This window comes from Canis lupus, chromosome 13 (genome assembly GCF_003254725.2).
Source record: "Canis lupus dingo isolate Sandy chromosome 13, ASM325472v2, whole genome shotgun sequence".
Lineage (NCBI taxonomy): Eukaryota > Metazoa > Chordata > Mammalia > Carnivora > Canidae > Canis > Canis lupus.
This window is the reverse complement of record NC_064255.1, coordinates 61,044,712-61,066,510: the sequence shown is the minus strand read 5'-3', so window position 1 is coordinate 61,066,510 and position 21,799 is coordinate 61,044,712. Positions and strand designations below refer to the sequence as shown.

Genomic DNA, 21,799 nt, shown 5'->3' with positions numbered 1-21,799 from the left:
ATCTCTACATTCCTGGACTGGTCCTTTAAAAAATTTACACCATCATTCCTCTACCTGATTTGTATTTAGGATGGACCTTTCAAAAAAAAATCACTGTCCTTTGTTTCCCTCTTTTCACCAAATCACATAAATTTTACCAAAGCAGGATATTATTGACACTAGGGTAGAAAGTTATCACCTATGGATTTCCTGGAATCTTTCTGAAGACAACTTTGCATTCTCCTATAGTTCCCTTTGCATCTGGAACCCCACTGCTTAATCCTGTGCATGTCTCTGTGAGATAAGTGGACTATAGAGAAAGCTAAATTCTAGGAATTTGAGATAATTTACATTATCACAGAATGAGTCAAGTTTCAATAGAGCTAAGAAACAGTACTTCTGAGCCAGCAAACTTTTTTCTTAAAATAAAAATTTTTAACAATTATCTAGTTTTAGCTTCCTTAACGGGATGAAGTTAGGACAATCTTGATTTGTTCTGGGAATGCTAATGGTTGCTGAGAGTATTGATGTTTACAGGACAGGATGAGAAACAAATCCAATAACTAGCTAAGGGTTAGGAACATTCAGTTTGAGTACAAAGGAAAAAACTGCATGTATAAACTTAAATCTTAGGATCTAAACAATATACCAAAATAGCTCCTCTAAAATACTTAAATATTCTCAAAGTAGCTCTATAAGATAAACCCAAATAAAATCACTAAAACCCATGGCACTTCATTGTAAAAGTGATGTTTACAGCAGCAATAAGAAAGAGGAATAAGAGATGAGAAACTTTTTAAAACAACTTGATCAACAGTAATGACTACAATAAAATGGCAATATTACATCCAATAAGATTATCAGTCCCTTTAGTGCCAAGTTTAAATAGCAATTAAGTTATACAAAGTAACAGGAAATGATAGGAAAGACAAAAGAAACTATTGTGAATTCAAATGAAAAAATGGGTTTACATACTTATGCTTTCACTGTGTTCCTAGATATTTTGAATTATAGTTTGTTTCTAAGCAGCATAGAACCAAGGTACAAACTGAAGAACTCATCTGAAACATGCTACAGAAATTAATGTTTAGTCAATGCCAAATATAAACTCCCTAAAACTACATGAATAAATCCAGTAATAGAAGAAAATAATCATTTGAAAACCCTTAAGTAAATTGTTCAAAGAATAGAAGGAAAAAAAATATTGAATGACCAAATGACAATTATGCAGGTTAGACTCCAACTTTAATTATGAGGCTACCATGGTGGTAAACTTCTTTCAGATTCCTCACTCAAGAAAAAGAAAAGGCATCTAATTCTCTGTTACTGGCTTAGAATGTGTGAAAACAGCGCAAAGGAGGCTGCAGAATTAGGAAAATAAAACTACAACTGACATTTGGAAACTTGTAAGCTCTTTCCTTTGTTCTGTCATGAATTTTAAAAGGAGGTGACATTATGTCTTTCATATTCCTTTATGATTCTCCAGTTTATAGGGCAAACATTAAAACTGTATCCCATGTTAGAAGGACATCTGTGGATTTTGTGGAGTTTATGTTTGAGTCCACTGAAGCTACAAAACAAGGATTTATCTACTTCTCAAAAAATGGTAAAATATGTTGGGGAAAAATCTGGGCAAGACAGACTAGACCAGTTTCTTTACCGAAGGATTTCTCAGATTCCTTAGTAAGCGAAAGTGTAAAGTGAATTACTGGGAGGGAGATAAAATATACAGCACTTTCCAGATTTATTGGGATCACAGCAGCTTTTTGTCCACTGAATAACGAAAATGGGACTAGAAGTTGAGGAAATACACTCTGAGAAATAGTGATCTACACAAATAATCTGTCTCTAGACAAAATATTAGCACTGTTATTCTAATATTTAAGCAAATGATACAGCATTGTGAATAAAATACTAAGGTTTGCCACATAAGCACCACATGCTACTTGGTGATGAATTTAAAGCACAGTTTCTCAAATGTTTCTTGTTGCTTTACAACTGTTTTCAAATAAATCACTTGGAACTATGTTTACATTACCAATTATGATGAAACAGAAGGGAAAGTGAGAAAGGAACTTGCTTAGTGAAAGGAAATAACCTCTATCCTACAATTATCTAAAGTAAACTGGGATGCAAACATTTTCTGTATATTAAAACTCTGATCACATTGCATCCAATAAATCTTTCTGCAAAGGTTGCACATGTTTGTTCCTGTTTATAGTACATGCTTGTTTCATCTTCCACAAAAGCTTTCTTGTCTCCCACAGTGTTTTCTTAAACATATAAAAACGGTTTAACTTTCTATAAACTGACACGAACAGAATTCTTTCCGATGTCCTTCTGAGAACTATGATGGAAGAGGGTTTGTAGTGATGAGCTACAGAAGATTCATATTATTTAAAATTCAAACTTTAAATTTTCATAAGACCCTTGCTGATGTTCTCAACCCAGTTTTCAAAACACTAGTTTTAAATCCTCATTCCTTCTTCTACCTCGTAATTCTTTTTGATGGCACACACAATTTCAAAGGCTACTGTGCCAGTACCTAAGTCCATGAGGTATCACGTAGGTAATAAAATTTCCAATAATAAACTCTTAAAAATGTATAACAATATAAGAATATGGAAATTCCAACAAGGAATGTCAGCAAGTCATGTGAAATTCTGCAATCTGCCTAAGGATTGAGAACTGCTGGGATAGGCAATTCTGAGAGGTATCAAGTTCATTAGAAAGAGGCCAGAATACTCAGTTTGATTTTGAATCTATTTGTGTGTTAATGTGGCCAGTTGGATAATTCGCTTAACTTGATTTTTCTCCTTCTTAAAATGATCCATCAACTTCTAAAAGAAAATATGATATCACAGTCGTTATGTCCATTGGGAGTGTCTAGTGATTCCATAAGAGGCACAGGCTCCCGAGTCAGCAGGAATTCAAATTCCAGGCCTACAAACAACAGATGATGGATCCTTCAGCAATGCGCTCACCCTCTCCCTGCCTGTTTTCTCATCTATAAAACAGGGTATGGTCCCTACACCTCACAGTATTGCTACAGGACTCAAATGAGGGAATCCATGCAATATACGTAGGATAATACTTGGTATCTTGGTACGTGATCAGCACTCAACAAATGTTATTACTCAGTTGACTCTTAAGACGTATCTTTAGTTAAGAACACTGAAATCAGGGCAGCCCAGGTGGCTCAGCAGTTTAGCATCACCTTCCATCCAGGGCCTGATCTTGGAGACCTGGGATCGAGTCCCATGTAGGGCTCCCTGCATGGAGCCTGCTTCTCCCTCTGCCTATGTCTCTGCCTCTCTCTCTCTCTCCGTGTCTCTCATGAATAAATAAATAAAAATCTTAAAAAAAAAAAAAAAACTGAAAACAGGATTAGGAGCAGTGGATCACTGGAGCCACTAGTCTCTCATTAATGAGCCATGTGACCTTGAACGAGACATTTCATTTTTCTAATGTATCATCAGGATCATGGCAGGAAATAGAAGGCATTCTCAAATGGAAATTGTAAAGAAAACTTAATAAATGGGCTATTTACAAAGGTGTCAGTAACAGAGAATGGCAAGGTACTCAGGGACTAGCAAAATCAGGAAGCCACTTTTACCTCCTGGCTTGAAAAGACCAAGGAAGAAATAGAGTCATCAGAGCCTGGAGAGGCCAGAACCAGAACAGAGGAGCCACCTTACAGGGGCTACAGTCAGGGAACAAGCTATTGTCAGACTGCTGTGTTAAAGCAGGGCCAGTGAGGTGCCGAAAGGTAGACACACACCCCTACCTCTCTCCCTTCCTGTCCTACTGATGCACTACTAAACCCAAGAAGCCAGCAGGCAAAGGAGTTTAGGTGTTGCAATCCACATGGGGCAGCCCCTGAGGCACAAAGCAAGACTACAGGGGCAGAGAATGATGATGAGAGAAGCAGATAGTATGCCATATGGGCCTCAGCTGAATCAAACGTAAAATGAGTGTTGGAATACGTAATCCCAAAGGGCCTTTCAACCTACATCTTAAAATTCCCATATGCTGACTGATCTAATTATTATTCTACACTCAGTCTAGACTATGAATGTTCTACGATCAAACCATCCTAATTTATAATTAGATATGTATATACATACTTGCTGAAATTAAATAGAAGCCTCTCAAAAACTAGAACAGGTCCTGTGCTGCTCAAAATAGTGAGGGGTTGACCGGCAAACAGGCAAAAGATGGCTCCAGAGACAGCTGTGCCCAGGAAGCTCTCCAACACACCCTAATAGAAAGAAAATAAAGCTGTTAAGAGAAACACATCTTTTTTCTTCCCATGTGTGATGTCACTAGGGAAATTAAGCACATGAATATGCTATTATGAGGGCCATAGCAAACATAGCAAATAGACATGAGGAATTAAGATTCTTACCAGTATAAATATTACCATTTATTTCACTGTAAGATTTAGTCATCCCTCCCTACTCCAAGGGCTGATCTGCTCCAAAGAACTCTTGTAACTATAATGACTGGTGGTTGACTACAGAAGGCAAAAGGTGACTCTGATCCATCCTAAAAATATTAATCGAAGCTTCTGCATGTTAAATCATACTGTGTAATACCACCAAGTGGGTAGAAGTGATTCCGTACTTTTGGTGATGTTTTTCTCTTCATGGTTACCTTCAGTGTTTGTTTCAGCCTGACTTCACTTGCACATAGTAGGTATGTATAAGTAGTTACATTTTATACACAAAAGCTATTTTTCTAAAGGAAAGATTTGAGAGGGGAGCAAAGCGGGACAAAAAAAGTTAGTTGCCCTTTATCTGCAATCTCTAAGACACCAACTCCAAAAAAAAAAAAATTCTCATTACATACTCTTTGTCCAATGTAAACTTATAGAAGAGCTTTAATTTATTTTAGAGGAAATACATATGTAGGAACATGAGTAACTAAATCTTTGTGGCCACACCTCCCCATAGTTGTATCTCTGGAAACTCAACCCATAATTTTCCTTTAGCCTAACAAGAACAAGGAAACATGAACCATCAAGCATCACTGATTTATAAGATTATCCTAACTTTCTTAATGATGTCATTTGGGACCAACATCTCAGACGATAGCAAACTAGCCCATTTCCTCTATCTTTCATCAGTTCGAACTTTAGTTAGAAAAGCACAAAGTAAGAGGATCCCTTTCTAAACTTGAAATAGTATTCTATCAAGGGATGATTTTTTAAATATAAAAAGATGACAGAGTCCTTTTATTTATACATAAGTGTATACATCTAGACCATAAATCTTGTAAGATAAAATTTTTTCAAATGAGTAAATATTCTATAGCTTTAAAAGACACAAATATATATATAAAAGACACAAATATATATATATATATATATTTAATGGTAGATTAATTTACATGAGAGCGAAACTATGTGATCTCTATATGTGTATATTAAAATAAAATGGTACCAAAAAGATCTCCCTCTTCAACTGAATAATAAGTTAAAGTATGTGCATCAAAGTATGATTTATGTTTACATAAAACAAGCCATCTCTTAATCTAAACCACCCTTTGTTTGGAGCAGAATGGATTTCTGGGTAACCTGAAACACAGCTCAGTCATCCCCAGCCCCCACCAAACATTTAACCTATCTACCTGTCACCCTACATCCACCTCTTTCCACTGCCCCAACAGTTCTCCGGCAACTTTCATTCACTTATCACATAATACAATGAAATGATTATGAAGGAATTGTTTTTTAAATCAAGTTACAGTTATAGAATGAGTAAGTCACAGGAATAAAAGGCGTAACATAGGAAATACATTCAATGATATTGTAATAGCATCACATTTTGAGGGATGGTAGCTACACTTATGGTGAGCACAATACAACATGTAGAGCAGTTGAATCACTATGTTCCTTCTACACCAAAAACAAATGTAACATTCTATGTCAACTATACTCAAATTTTAAAAATGCTTTTTTAAGTAATAAAAGTTTACATATCAAAATAAGAAAAATCAACTTTCAGAACTTAAATACACTAAGTGCTATAGTCATTTAAAAAGCCATCCTAAGATACCCTTATGATGATGATTACTCAAAATGTTTTTCACACTGCTTCAGAGCCAGCAGTGGCTCCTTACAATGACACTGGCAATAGCACATCCTCCTCTTTGAACGGTAGAGTTCAATTCAGAAAACAGTTAAAAATTCTTTAGAACAGCACTATGTAATAATGGGGTTGGGTGGAGAAAGGGCAAAAAATCACAAGGGTTGACAAATAAGACTGGCTTCTCACATAGTGAGCATCCATATTCTGAAACAATCCAGAACTATTCCCATGTAAGAAGTCTAGGTTGAAAGGCTGGCAGGAAGGGATGTGGTTTCCACAGATGTGAGTCCTACTACATGACTGAAGAATGTCACTTCATTATTTTATAGTCATTCCAGACATAATCAGAGTATCCACCTCATTCTTCTTTAGAGGGACAGAATGAAGAATAACCAGCAAGGCTAGCAGAACCAGGTTGCATTTATGCAGAGAAGAGACTCCCCTGTGCTCAACAAATAGTTTCGATCTCTTACATGTGAAGGTATTGAGATTCAGGAGAGTTAAATGATATGAACAAATCCACATTCAATGTGGAACAAGTGTATGGAGTATGGTACCGATCCCAACTACTGCCTCACCCATAGCAAGGATAAAAGGTAAGCTTTCAGCTGGAATATTCTTGGACATGCAGTTTTTCACCTTCTGTGCATTGACCTTGGGTTTTTCTTCTTAAATGTCTTTTCATTTAGATCTTTCTCTCTATAACTTACTTTCGTGTGTGTAACATGAAAGAGTAGGAATGGAGTGCTCCATGTGGCAGGACAAGCCATACTCTGGATATATCTGACAGGCAAAGTTACTGTATCATCCTTTATCAAGCATGGAAAAGTGCCTACTTCTTATTACTACTGCATGATCAAAATACAACACAGCCTGAGCGAAAGAGAGAACATGAAGGAAGTCAGAAATACGAGATTAAGAATCCTCTACTTGAAAAAAAAAATTAAAAAAAAAAAAAAGAATCCTCTACTTGATTTGACATTGCTATTAATCTCTCTGAGGGCAAGCACAGGGTCTCTGGGGGCCTTCCTATTTTTCCTTCTCTCAACAAGCTTTGCACTAGCCCTGCATGTGCTCTGTAGGCATGCAGGAAACACCAGAGGAACTGAAGAAGAAATACCCAAATCATACCCTCGCTTCCATTTAATCAAAGGTCAACAGCCATTGTTGCTCACTCAGTAAAGATAACAACGAATTTCTTCCAGAAAATGGCTGTGATTTATGGAAACCATGTGACTCTTAAAAGAGAGATTATTTTTATTTCAGTACTTGATCTTTTGGTAAGTGCTGCAGTTTCCATTCTGTTGCTGACAATTTTTGAAACAGAGACAGGTGATTTATTACATACACTGCACTGGAAACTTGCTTAAACGTAGAGATGCTTGCAGCATTTCTGAGAAAAAGAACTATTTTCACCACATTTTGATATGTTACTCTTGATAGTAAGAAACTATAAAAATAATCTCATGCAATGAATAACTTCAGTTGAACTAACTAGAATTTGAAGCAATTTATAAGGCAAATTTATAAGAAACCCCTTTTCTGATTTATTATATTCAGGATTCACGAATATAAAAAAAGGAAAATAATATGTGTGTGTGTGTGTGTATTTTTAATAGCTGTAACTCATAAAGACACTTCTAACCCTGATTTCTCCTGCCTCTCTTATTTCTCATTTAGTTCATGAGAATACGTGTGACAGAATCTGGTGGGACAAAGTGTTCCAGTGCTGTTTGGTTAGGCTTTCATGTCCTTCCATTCCTGATCAAGTATCATCAACCCCTGAAGACAAGAATGAGCAAAGAACCAGCAGTTAGAAATCTAGAGTCTAGACTTTGTTCTGTCACCAAAGTGCTGGTGATCTTGGGAAGGTCACTTAAAGCTTGCCAATTTTAGTTTCTTCATGGAGAGAAGTGGAGTTGATGTAGTTTAACCATGGACTCTGAAGTCAAAAATCTCAAAGTGACTCTAGACTATACCTTTCACTCAATCAACGACTTTAAGCAAGTTCATCTATGTCTTAAACGGTATACATATCAGATAATACATGTAAAATGTTTGGCGTAGTCTCCGATATAGAACACGTTTTTCATGAATAGTAACGTATACATAATGTATTTGTTTATATATAATATAGGAAGTTGAACTCAGATGATTTCCAACAACTCTCCCAGGTGGCTCAGCAGCAAACAGCATGTCTTGGAGTCAGGGATATCTGAGTTAAATCTCAGGTCCGCCAGTCACCAACTTCTCCACACTCTAATTGTCTCTTCTGTCGAATAAATAGCTATTTCACAGGAAAATTATTTGGGCTAAGAAAGATGATAATATATAAAAAGCTAAAAATAGAGATACGATAAAAAGTAGGTTTGCTTTCCTTCGCTGCTTCTCATCCCCTTTTCTCCAGTCTGCCTCTATTATTTCTTTTCATCAAAAGAAGGAAAAGATGGAGAGAGAACACTGAAAGGAGTGACGTGAAAAGAAAAAAAGATTAGTCCTCAGAGGAAATGTGGGAAAAAACGCTCTTTAGATCTTCAATATTCCCCAGAGCAAATACCAAATCAACAGAAGCCTGGGGGACAACACTAGAGCCATTGAAAATTGCTTCTTTTCATTCCTTGTGTTACTAAACACATGGAATCAACTATAACAAAACAGAAGAGTTTGTTTTATTTTACTGCAGTGAAGTCAAAACCCATATCCAAAACAATTTATGAACATCACTCTGCTTCCACCAGGATATGAAGTTAAACCCTGTTTTACAAAACAGCCAAGAAAATCAGCACAAGTCCCATAATAGAAAAATAAAGCATAAAAGAAGTCAAACTATAGGAACAAAATTCTTTTAATAAAACAAAACAGGGGATCCCTGGGTGGCTCAGTGGTTTAGCGCCTCCCTTTGGCTCAAGGCATGATCCTGGAGTCCCAGGATCGAGTCCTGCATCGGGCTCCCTGCATGGAGCCTGCTTTTCCCTCTGCCTGTGTCTCTGCCTCTCTCTCTCTCTCTGTCTCTCATGAATAAATAAATAAAATCTTTTTTTAAAAAATCAACCATAATTGGTAACACCAGCATTTTAGGTCTTTGAGCTACCTGTGACAAGGGCTGCCAGGCCATCATCCCTGTCATCACTAATGTAAAACAAGCACATTGAAAAGATGATGAAACATTAAAAATTAAAAATTTATGCTGTCAACTTTGACTTTACTGCAATTTAGCATCTTCATATGACACTAAAGAATGACGCTTCTTGTTTTATGTCCTTTTTACTAAGAAATCCATTATTTAGAATAATAATTACAACCATCTAGGGAATTTGGATGGCAAAAACAGGAGAAAAGTGGCACAACTGCCCAAGAAAACAAAAATTTTCTATCTTTGACAATTTTCAACCAACTAAAACTTGGAAAATAAAATATTTTGGTGGCAGTAAATGGTAAAGTATTCACAGACTTAACTGTAAAATTTCAAGCTTTTTAAAAGAAACTAAACTGTTTCTAACCATAAAAAGAAATTTCAGCCCATGCTCGTGGTAATTTATATGGACTGTGTAGAATGTTGAATAATAAAATTAAATTTCTCAAGCTGCGTCTTTTTGGATCTGAAATTTAGCCAAGAAAAATGATGCAGCCTAATGCCATTTAAACATGGTCAATAGAAATAGGTAGTCAGACCTGAATTATCTGATGTTTTGATGTCAGGTCCCCAGCATAAAGCCAAGCCACATGACCCAAGCCACATGATTAAAAATAAGTGAAGAAATGATGCAACTCTCTAAATCAAATTTGGGCCATATGACAATTACTAGGAAGCTTTTATTTCTGCTTTTTTTTTTTTTTTTTAAGAAAAAATAATGATTTACCTTTACCTTTATCTTGAACAATTAACTCAAGATCTCTGAAGATTAGACCTGGAGTCAGTAGTTTCTTAAGAGTTCGCCAGGTGATTCTCATATGGCTCAAATTTGAGATACACCCATTAGAAAAACTCCCTTCCTCTTTCAAAATAAGAACTACTTGCTAGCATTTGTTAAGGTCCACTTACATAGACCATTCATCTACACTGGGGAAGAAGATTGGATATCCAACCCTCATTTTTTTTTTATTTCACCTGTGTAGCTACAGTCAATAAATCAGTGATTTCTGTCCTGACAGATTACAGCTCCCAAATCCTTATTGCCATCTACTCTGCCTAAAAGTGCTTTGTCATCATGAACAGGATTTCTGTTTACACTGCCCAGCAAGAACTGAAGGAAGAGAGAAGACTGAAAGATGAAGTAGCTCCTTGCTTGAAGAAAAGTATGAGCTAAAGCCTTCAGCAAAGAGCCACAATTCCAAGTCTGATAGGATGGATAGGCAAAATGGGAGGCTTTACGATATTTTTTTGTTTGAAGAGCTATTAATACGTACCTAGATCATTTGAAGTGCCCAAACATCAAATGCCAGTATGACCTTACACAAAAATCAGTTCCAGATGGATAAAAAAATTAAATGAAAACATAAAAGTACTAAGATAGGTGGGTAAATATTTTTCTGATCTTGGAGTGGGGAAATCTCTCTAAATATATAATGAAAATAAAAAGACTATAAAAGATTGAAGATTCTGAATACACAAAAATTAAAATCTGTATGGTAAAAGAAATCATGAATAAGGTGGAAAGACACAAGATAGATCTAGGACAAATAGATTCATGTTATTTCTGACAAGAAAGGGGAAAATATCCTTATTACACAAAGAGTTCTTATGAGCCAATCAGAAAAAAACCAAATACCTAAAGGGAAAATATGCCAAGGACACAAATACAAAGACATATAGTCAATAAAAATGTGGAAGAATATTCATCCTCCCTAAAAATCAAAGACATTTGAAATGAGTAAGAATAAGCCATCATCCTCAACCCACCGAATGGCAAAAATGAGAATATGGGACAAAATCCTGTTTTTGCAAGAGTGCATACAAGTGGACAGTCTTGTCCATTATTGGCAGAAATATAAACTGGTATCACCTTTGTGAGCGCAATTTAAAACAAATATAAAAAATAAAATAAGCATATCCTGCAAACATTCTGCTAGGAATTTTACTCTAAAGAGATAATTACAAAGAATGAAAACATGGTTAAGCACTACAGTTTGGGGACGCCTGGGTGGCTCAGTGGTTTAGTGCCTGCCTTTGGCCCAGAGCATGATCCTGGGGTCCCAGGATCAAGTCCCACATCGGGCTACCTGCGTGGAGCCTGCTCCTCCCTCTGCCTATGTCTCTGCCTCTCTCTCTCTCTGTGTCTCTCAGGAATAAATAAAATCTTAAAAAAAAAAAAAAAGCACTACAGTTTGCTTATAAATGAGAAAATTTGGGAAAACTGAAAATGTACTAATAGAGAATTTATTAGGTAAATTATAGGACATGCATTATCATGTGTATAAATAGATGTAGTCATTAAAAATCATGTCCAAGATCCATACCGAAGTGGAAAAACTTCCATTAAATACTAGTCATGTTATGAAACAGCAAGTGCATAATCTCATTTATACAAAATCTTATACATCAACCTATCTATTTACACATGCATTGCAAGATGTGTGAAAGATGTCCATGAAAATGTTAATAATGGTTATTTCTGAGTGATGAGTTTAAGGGCAAGTTTACCCTTTATGTAGTTTTTCCTGCATTGTTTGAATTTTCTACAACGCATAATTATATCTTATTAAAAATAAAGGTAACTCAAAATAATTGCAAAACAAACACAAAATAGTTTTAGAATGTCACAACATTTGGGATCATCAGCCTACCCAAATCACTATCCTTTTTTTAATCACCAAGAAAAAAGAGTTGACAAATGTCTTTCAGTGGGGAAAAGAAACAAATATGTTCTGGTAAGTGAAAAATTTGGTTATATTTGGCTTAACCTTAATCAAACAGGCTTAATTCAGAACTTGTACATGAAGTGACGCAAATTATTTTGTTAAGTTCCTTCCTGGGAGAAGAATAGCCAGCATACACATTGGAGGCAAGAAAGGAATGCAAGCCCTTTACTTTGACATGAAATACCCATTTTTTTTGCCTACCAAAACAATCCAACTATATCATTCCAACAGACTATCTCTACCCAACTTTTTAAGACTGTCACAGTTTTCTGGAAGACACTTTCAGGCAGATTAAGATGTCACCTTACATTTCCATTTCAAGAAAGAAATGCATTTTGGTGCCAAAGTGCAACATCGAGGTAAGTTGAAATTACTAAACGGTCGTCTTCACTATAATGAGGCAATTATCAATTTTCTTTAATCTTGCTGTCATAAATTAAACTTTATAAACTTCATAAAAAAGCATCTCTCTTACGGAGGAATATCATATGTGAATAAGAAATGATACATTTACAACCTCAGCAGATTGATTAAATATTCTCAGCACAGCAGTATGTTAAAATAAAGCTTCAAATTTGGAGATGCCAGCTATAAATGTTCCTTATTATGAGACAAATTTCCTTAAAATGTGCTCCGTTAGGCTCCATAAATATCACAAAATTCACAGAATTCTAAAAGTCTTACTGTATCCTTTTGCTAAAAGGTTTGTGAAAATAGGATTATATTTACTCCAGGGAAAGAAATTAAAATGACTTTCTTCATTCTAGACTATGTTCAGTCATTCACAATCAACAGTGTTGATTTGAGTGAAAAGATTTTTCTGTGTCATAAAGCTAAAAACAACTTTTAAAAACACAAAGACTTGCCACAAAGCATCTTGCCCATAGACTAAGCTATCTACAAATATTTGTTAAATCAATGTTTAACATTTTAATCAGAAGTATCTAAATGAACAGAGCAGTAAGCCTGCTTGGCAACCAAGAATATAAATACGGTACAGTGAGTTAGCATCCATGGTCACAGAGTTTAGTTTTGGAAAGGATATAATTCTAGGATGGTGAGGCTGAAAACCCTTTGTTTACTTCATAGCATGGCAAGGAGACCAGAGCATTATTACAGCGGGACCTACTGAGAAGAAGAATAAAAGTGTTGCATAATTCCTGGGTCTCAGAAAGCATATGCTCTAGTCCTTTGTTGTTGAACAACAGGAACAGGAAATAGGCTCAACCCAGGGCTGGATCCTACTTGGATAAATCTAAGGTCAACTCTTGGCAAAGCAATTCAGTCACCACAGAGGCCCAAGCTAAATTTTTAATTGTCTACACTTAAGGAATCCATGAAGACCCCCGCCAAAAGCCTTGGAGTCCTCTCAGAGAAGGATTGATGACCCAAACGTGTATGCCAAATTGAGAAACTTGTGCAGTCATCTATGTTGCCATTATAAATTGATTGTATGTGGAGCCATCATAGCTTCAATTCTTTCATTCTGAACTTAGGTCCATGGAAAATGATCAATATGGCTCCCAAGATCTACTTCTAATGATGTAGGGACAGATACACAAGTGTGTTTGCAGGAATATTAAACATGCACTTATTTTATTATGATTAATATTCATTATAATTAATATTACACACATATTTTTTAGCTCTGAAATAAATGCGTAAATGTAAATTTCTGTCTTAGAGCAGGCAAGACCTCCTGCACAGAAGCTGGCAGAAGAGTCTGCTTAGACAACAACAGTGCAGTGACTCATCTGTATTTTCACAACATGTTTGTACCAGCACCCATGTCTATTTGTAGCCTGACAATAAAGGCCCTATGTGAACCATCTCTGAGCTGCCTGCCTTTAAAAGCAAGGACACTATTCTCATTTGAGCTACTTGTTCAAAAGCACAGCTTTTGAGAATAACCCGCTGCCACATTATAAAGGTACGTGATATAATTGAAGATCACCTCAAGCTCTGCCAATGCCCTGCTTAGTCTGGATCTAGTGTTTGGAAAGTCAAATAGATGCAGAGGACTACCATCTAAATAAGCCCACTACATACCACTATTGGTATCTCCTCGGGACATAGAAAAAAAATAATGCCTTATCAACATCCTAGACTGTAAATACCATCAGAATAGGGGTTCTTATCTATCTTGGTCACTTATCTGTACCCCCGGCACTTAAAATAGCGTCTGCCACACAGTAGTCATGCAATAAATATTTGCAAAGGAATAAATCAACTTCTGCCATGGACCTGGGAAATGATCTGCGACTTCACACCAAATCCACAAAATATTTCATCCTAATGCCAAGTTAAGATTTCTACTGCTAGAGCATCAAAACGTCTGTATGTTCTAGTACCTGCTCTGAGATGCTTTTCAACATATTAAGTTACCTTACTCTCTAGTCCTTAAAATAGACAACCAATAGAAATATTCATTTAAGTCATCTACCACCGCAAGTAGTGATGGTAGTACCTTCAGTCATTGTACCAGTGCTTCCTATTAAAATACTGGGATATGTAAAACCACTCTAAAACTATTGAGTTGAGTGTGCATGGGTGTGCATGTGCACACTAATTTCTAGATCATTCTAGAGCTATAAATCCAGCACTCAGATCTATGCACCCATCCACTAATAGCATTAGTTTGCCCCAAAGAAACAGATAATAGACTATTCAGTTCAACAAATATATATTAACAATCATTAATTTTCTATCCTTTTTATGTTTCCACCACCTACTGTGACTTCTACAAGTACCAAATTGCAGTATTTTGCCAATACATTTTTTCAAAGGAAAAGACCAGAAGTGAGAGAAAAATATGCTCTTCGATATTTCCAAAGACTTTTAAAATGTTGAGTTCACAGTTTCAGTGAAATAATCAACAGAGGTCACAAAAGCTATTAATAAAGTAAGCAGAACATGTCTGGCAAATATCCTCGTAGGTCTGAATTTGATACTTTGAATTAAGTCAACTCCTAGGAGTGACATCCAGCAAAAGATCCTTTGAGCGGACAACCTAACGTCCAGACACGCTGAAAGCATTTGCTTCTCTGAAAGTCTGTAGAACTCAGAAAACTGCTTACTCCACCAGCAAGGCCTTTCCCATAACATTCATCACAGACGAAATACTCATGAGAACCACATATGTTACACAATAGAATCCTTTACTTTCCCCAAAATGTGCACATGTGGAAGTTAATTCACATAGGAGGGCCAACAATAGATCTGAACAGATTTCTTCCTCATCTCAGATGTGGTGTTTTAAAGCGAAGGCTTACGAGGTTGGAAAGGGGTTCAATTCAATTTAAAAAGGCAGGAAACTAACACATAGCAAGTGTCGCAATTTCTCCATCTCGATGAAAAGAACCTTCATGGAAAACTATGCGTTAAAAAATCATCTGCACAGGAAGTCTCCATGTATTCTGAAAGGCAGGGAAAGGTTTTTCTTGCCACTCTCAAAATCACAGCTTTTTTGTATTTTGCTAGCATGGCTTCCTGTTGCTCATGTTCTTCGTGCTGGCTTTAGGGTGCTTCCCCACAGCTCTCTTTCCACTAGTTTTCTTGAATGATCTGATGTAGTATTCCTTAGGCTCTCATCTGGATGAAGCATAACTGGCCAATTTGGATACAGATCAGACTTATAAAAATACTACTACTGACATCACTGTTAAGGTTGAATGCGTTCATTCCTATCTTTATGAATGAGGACAACGGGGAGGAACAGCCTATCCATACTCCTCATCTCTGCACCGGACCACACTTTGTTTCACTCCCCACACTGCAGCTGTCTCACTGGGAACATAACACATACGTGCGTTCTGGCCAGCACAATATTACTTTTTTCAATGTTAATTAGTTTCCAATATTTAAAAATCACTAGCTTTCACGTAAGAATTTGAGGTTTTGGTCTCTTTTTGAAAGTCAGAAAATGAAGTGATACTGAGCACATATTCACATGGGAGCAAGCAAAGTTGAGTGGCAAGTGCCCCCTTCCTATAGAGCATGCGCTCTCAGGGGTCATCACAGTCCCCAGCTGTGAGAAAGCCAAGCTAGCCACGTGGAAAAGTCATGTTCAGAGTCCTTAGTCCCCAAATGTTCCAGACATCCCAATCCAGGGACCAGACACATGAATAAAAAAGCCTGCGGGGACTCCAACTTCAGCTGCCACCTCACTACAAACGTAAGAGGCCCAAAGAGAGAACCACCCTAGACAAGTCCATCAGGCTCCGAAACCCCAGGAAGTGTAAAATGCCTGTTCCAAGCCTCTACGTTTTGGATTCACGTGCTATGCAACGATAAGGGCTGAAAGAAAAAACTGCTCTGAACAGACTAAAACAGTTGTTCAAAGTAACTTCTCCCTTTTCACTCGGGTTGACAAAGATGTCATACGTAGTCTCTGTTTCAATTTTTTGTGTTTTGGCAGAACCTAAAGCATGACTGCACAGAGAAAACAAAGGTAGAAGAAAAGCAATCTTTTGGAATCACCTGTATTTTTTTTTTTTTTTTAATAAGCTCGCTGGCAGCACTGATGAATGTCACATAGGTCAATCAGTAACAAGTACTGAAGTAGAAGGACGGGGCTTGAAAAGGGCTTGAATCTGATTCTTTTCACAAGAATACCAGCTTTGGTGCACCTGGGTGGCTCAGTCACTAAGCATCTGACTCGGTTTAGGCTCAGGTCATGATCTCCTGGGTCTCAGGGCTCCGTTCTCAGCAGGGAGTCTGCTTGAAAATTCTCCGCCCCGCCCCCCACCCATGCTCGCTCATTCTCTCTCTCAAATAAATAAACCTTTAACAAAAATAGCACGTTCACTCACTACCCTATATTCAGCACCTAGCACAATGCTTATTTTTTCTTAGCTTTGTTTATATTTTTCTGATGGATAGAAGGCATCCAAAATATCCTTTCTAGCACTAAAACTTTAGCTGTTACTGACACAAAAGGAAGACAAATAGCACCTGCAGAGTAACCAACAAACTGTGCTTCGTACAAAATAAGTCAGGCCAGGGTCTTTACAGCTTAATGACAGGCAGATTCAAGAACAGGAGAAACAACTCTTAACTTACATTCCTTAAAGCTGAGTTCTACTGATAGATATGCAAATCCAACCTCAAGCAAATCACTCAATTTTTTGATGACTGTTTGCTCATGTGTAAAATGAAGCTAATCATGCATTCCCAGAAAGAGTGTGTTCATCAAGTTTCACAGAATATGGTCCGCGCACACAAGGTAGTAAGTAGAAGAGCTAAACCTGGTGCCCTGCACAAAATTAAAGCAGCTGATACGCTTTTGCCCAAATAGAATTGTATATCCTCATTTCCTTCCCTTCTTTTCCCCACTTGTGACTCAAGCCAGATTTCATCGAGCTATTTTTGTAATTACTAAAATGCTGGAAATATAGCAGCAGGCCAGAAGCAAAGTAAAATGCAGCATCCAGCAAAAGAAAGAAAATCACGCTGAGTAACTGAAAGGCCATCTGCTTCTAGCTGAGCTATAGGGGTGAGGAAGGCAATCTGGGCTGTACTATTTGTGTCTTCCCCCAAACCAAACCCACCTGCATGTTGTCAGTGGCATCCCCAAGCAGTCCTCCAAAAGTGATAGCATTAGTTACAGTTGCCAGATAAATGAAGAGAATTGCTGAAAGCGCCTGAATATTTAGAGCATCATAAAAATCACTGGCGAAAAATGGTGCTTTCCTCTTTATGTCCTTAATTAGTCCACCACAGAACCTGGGTAGGGAGAAAGCAAAAATGTGACAATGTAAAACAAACTGACATCAAATTAACCATGAGATAACTTATTAAGCCACAAAGAATTTGTATTCAAAGTGTCTGAATCAACAAGCTCTGCTTAACCACTTTGGATATAAAACCAGAAAACTGTAGAACAATACATTTGCTTCGATCTGTCTCTGTCTTGGTCACTAAATTGGGTGTCACATTCCCTAAAGAACAGACAGTTGGTTTCTAGATGAGAGCGAATTGTGTAGATGAATGAAAATTTCTCACTGTTTGAAGAAAAACATCCAAACATGTGAGAGCCAAGCATGGAAGGCCCTTTATAATCTTGCCACAGTTTCCTTTTCAGCCCCACTCATCATTCTACCAGTGTTTACTACGCACCTGCGATATGCCCAGCACTACTCCAGGTGCTGAAGACACAACAGTGAACCACACAGGCAAAAACACCTGCCCTCAGGGATTCCACTTTCTACATGGGTGACAGCCCATATGAGTCAAATTCATGGCGCTAAAAATCAAGGGAAAAATTAAGTGGGCTACTAAGTGCTAGAGAAGCAAATATTGAATATATCGGAGTGGCCAGAACAGGCCTCCCGAGCAGGTGACTCTGGGATAAGTTCCGAAGGAATGAGGGAGGAAGCTGTGCCGGTACGTGGTGGAAGAGCACTGCAAGCTCGGCCCCATTCCGCACATTGGTAGTCAGTGGTCTTGTTTGTGCATCAGTCAACTTCCCTCCCTCCCAACCAAACGTCACATCTCAGCCTTCCTCACGCCCTTCCTGCTGCGTAGGTGGTCCTCCCTCAGAACTCAGCAGCTCTCTGCAGTTCTGACCTTCCACTCAGAGTTCAGATTTCTACCGTAGGCTATCATACATTATCCGGAGTGTCTGGGGCTGAGAGAAGATGGTGGCGGGAAGGCTTGCTGGCCCTCGCTGCATTCGGTGCCCCACTGCAGTTTTCTCAGTATGCACGGGGCTGAGCATGGGACTGGGCATGCTGTACACACGCAGTGCATTCAGGAAAAAAGTGAACTATATAAGCATGAAAGTCCAGCCTGATTAAATAAGAGCTGAATCCCAGAACTCATATCTATAGAAAAGGAAAAGGATATTCCTATTAAAAATAGTTTGTAAAGAACTATTAAGAACAAAAATAGGGGGAGAGGTTTTATGTTCTCTATTCTTTAAGAAAAAAGGGGAGAGAAATAATGTGCCTTTAATGTCAGAGAGAAACCCAAGTGGGTATCAGAGCAATAAAATCATTTCATTCAGATTTAACTGCATATTAAAAAAACATAGGCTTGGTGCTTTCAAAAAACCCTCAATGTCCTTAAAAAGGACTATCTTCATAACACAAGCATCCTATTTAAAATATTACTTAAGAGATTTACAAAGGCAATCTGGGAAACCTGACTCTCCAACTGCAGGCTCAGGAGACCATCACCTGAGAGTTCCTCATTTCTGTAACATGTTACCCACTTGCATGTAAATGTCCAGGGAAAGGATGGGATCACAGAAGCCAAACAGGGAAGACTGGCACATGACTGCCTTCCCGCCACTCACTCACACCACCTGCAGTCCTGCTAACTTTCTCTCGGGCACCTCTTCCCTCACTTCATGGCCTAGACGCCAACCTAGCACATACCAGGCACTTTGCTGTCCCCTATCCCCACCTCCACAGCTTCTGGGTCTTCCTCCACCTCCTTCAGGACTTTCCTCAATGCTGCAATTCTTCATAAGGCCTTCTTGGACCTATTTAAACTGGAATACCTTCCTCCCATCGCCAAACTCTGTACTTCTGCTTTAGTTTTCCTCAGATAATCATCACATTTGTTCATTTTCTCATTGTTTGTCTCCCACTACTACCAAGGAAGACCCAAAAATGCAAGGGCTTTTTTAAGTTACTGTTGCATCCCTCACCCCAACCCCCACCCCTGCAACTAATCTACACACACACACACACACACACACACACACACACACACACACTGGCTGAACAAATGCACAAACCAGTGAGTCAAATGCTGATAGGAAAATGAAAGGAAATTAAGATCCAAATAGCTCCTCATCATGAATGGCAAAAGAATCCATCAGTTACCGTCCAGTTCGCTGTAATTCTTCACAATCCGCGTGTCCCCCTCCTCCTCCTCCGTGGCCTCCATCATGGGGGGTGTCCCCATTCATCTGAATATTCTCTCCACCTGAGTACATATTCTTTCTAAGCAAGACAACAGAGCCCAAGAGAATATTAGTTCATTTTATTCATCTGCTTCTTGGCTGTGTCATGCACTAATGAAGAGACGGACTGAAAACCTTTGGGAGAAAGATCATTACATCCTTCTGCCACCCTACCAGACAACTCTTAAAGTGTTCTACTTGGAGGGAAGACAGTGACTGTTGAATAAAAGGCTGAATGTGTTGTATACTGTACAAGGGGTACACTGTTTCACTTGAAAATTAACAGATTTTCAAAAAAATGCCTTCTCCAAAATTATCTTACCCAATAGCCTCTCAAATCTATAGGGACTCCTCTTGGGTAAACCAATCTTTCTTTATGTATGGAAAGTCCCCAACACATCCTCCAAAAATCTATAATGTATCCCAATATCATAATCTGAGATCTCTAATTTGCAATCACTGAAGAATATAACAGCATACAACATTCACTTTACAGTGTCAACGAAATGTCAAACCAAAGCACATATGTGATTCATTTGAGAGAATACATCAAGTTAAATGGGAACCTGAAAACACAGTATTAGGATAGTCACGTGACCCCATTTCCTTTTCTGAATACAGCCTCCTTCTAATGGATGAAACACCCCAATTGCCTGATAATTTACCTCTTGTCAGATGATGGAAGACTCTTAGGAGGCTCTATCCTGATTGCTGGATCCCATTCCCCAGGTGGAAGGACAATGACTTCATCCAGGAACTCGTCAATGCCAGCAATCAGGTCCTGCCTGTCTTTTGCTTTATAAGCAATGTCATGGAACACCTAGAGGATAATAAGAGATCCAACAAGAGAACTCTCTACATGCCTCACAGCATGTCGAGCCACTTTAATATTTAATATATATTTAATATAATCATATTCTCATATTTCCTATCAGCTTGTCCCAAACTATTTTGGTATTCTGATTTTGAACCCAAAGAACATAAGTAGAGGCATGAGAAAACAGCTGTGTTTCTTTTATATATATATATATATTTTTTTTTTAAATCAATACTGTAACACAACATTGCCTTTCAGCTCTCACTGGCATGTGCCATTACTGCTATAGTTGCTGTGGAAGCCAGATGTAAATGGTTTGGAGAAATATACAAGTCATTCTCTGAAATGAAAATGACTGGGACAAACCATTGCTGGTATATCAAAAAGGAAAAGTTCAAGCTGAGTGTTAAGATAGGGTTAATAAGACCCCAACATTGCAACTCTCAAACACACAAATAATGCTAGCTATCAAATGAAGAAAAATCTAAGTTATACTGGTAACACAAAAAGCAAAGGGCTTTAAGCAGGTGATCATCTGTCTAACCTTTTAAACAAGGCAGTAACTAAACCATCCATGGTAGCAATGCTTCATGTCTTTGATATGGATATCCAAAGAAGGAGTTTCCAGAATGTATATACATAATCCTCTTTGCCAATCATTCCAGTCTTCTAACCTAGCTGATGATCTGCAAGTCCTTTCTACCTTTTCATACCTCATTCTTTGGTCTCTAGGAGAAAAGATGGCTCCTGCTTAACATTCTTAAAGATCATCTACTAAATCTCTTGTCTTCGACAAGAATTTTTAAAAGCTGTCAAACAAATAACATGTAATGGTCTGAGGGTTAAGAGATTGAGAGTAGGGCAGCACAAAGTGCCAGCACCTCATCTGTGGCGGGTACAGCTACAAGAGAGGCTGGAAAGTCAAAGGGTCACTTTTCCAGCCTCCCAGGCAGATAAGGATTGACAGTTCTGACCAATGAGATAAAAGAAAAAAGCTGTCTGGAAACCTTTAGAATACCTGTTAAAAGAGACAAATACAGCTTACATTCCTGCCCCCTTTTTCCTACCTTGAATACAGAAGGGATGATGGCTAGAGCTGACTGCAGTAGCCACCTTAAGACCACCAAGCAAGAGCCTTGG

At 37.9% G+C, this 21,799-nt stretch overlaps 1 protein-coding gene across 7 annotated transcripts in view; it reads right to left on the bottom strand.

The window, feature by feature from the left end:
* The window catches only part of SLC4A4 (solute carrier family 4 member 4), a 343,745-nt gene that overhangs the window by 90,351 nt on the left and 231,595 nt on the right, over window positions 1-21,799 (bottom strand). For all 7 annotated transcript variants that reach the window (XM_025435827.3, XM_025435826.3, XM_025435829.3 and 4 more), the window contains 4 exons: window positions 20,508-20,662; window positions 19,763-19,882; window positions 17,480-17,654; window positions 4,107-4,240 (listed from right to left, as the gene is read on the bottom strand). In XM_025435827.3, coding sequence (XP_025291612.1) covers window positions 4,107-4,240; window positions 17,480-17,654; window positions 19,763-19,882; window positions 20,508-20,662 — 584 coding nt within the window. The remainder of the gene's footprint in view (window positions 1-4,106; window positions 4,241-17,479; window positions 17,655-19,762; window positions 19,883-20,507; window positions 20,663-21,799) is intronic.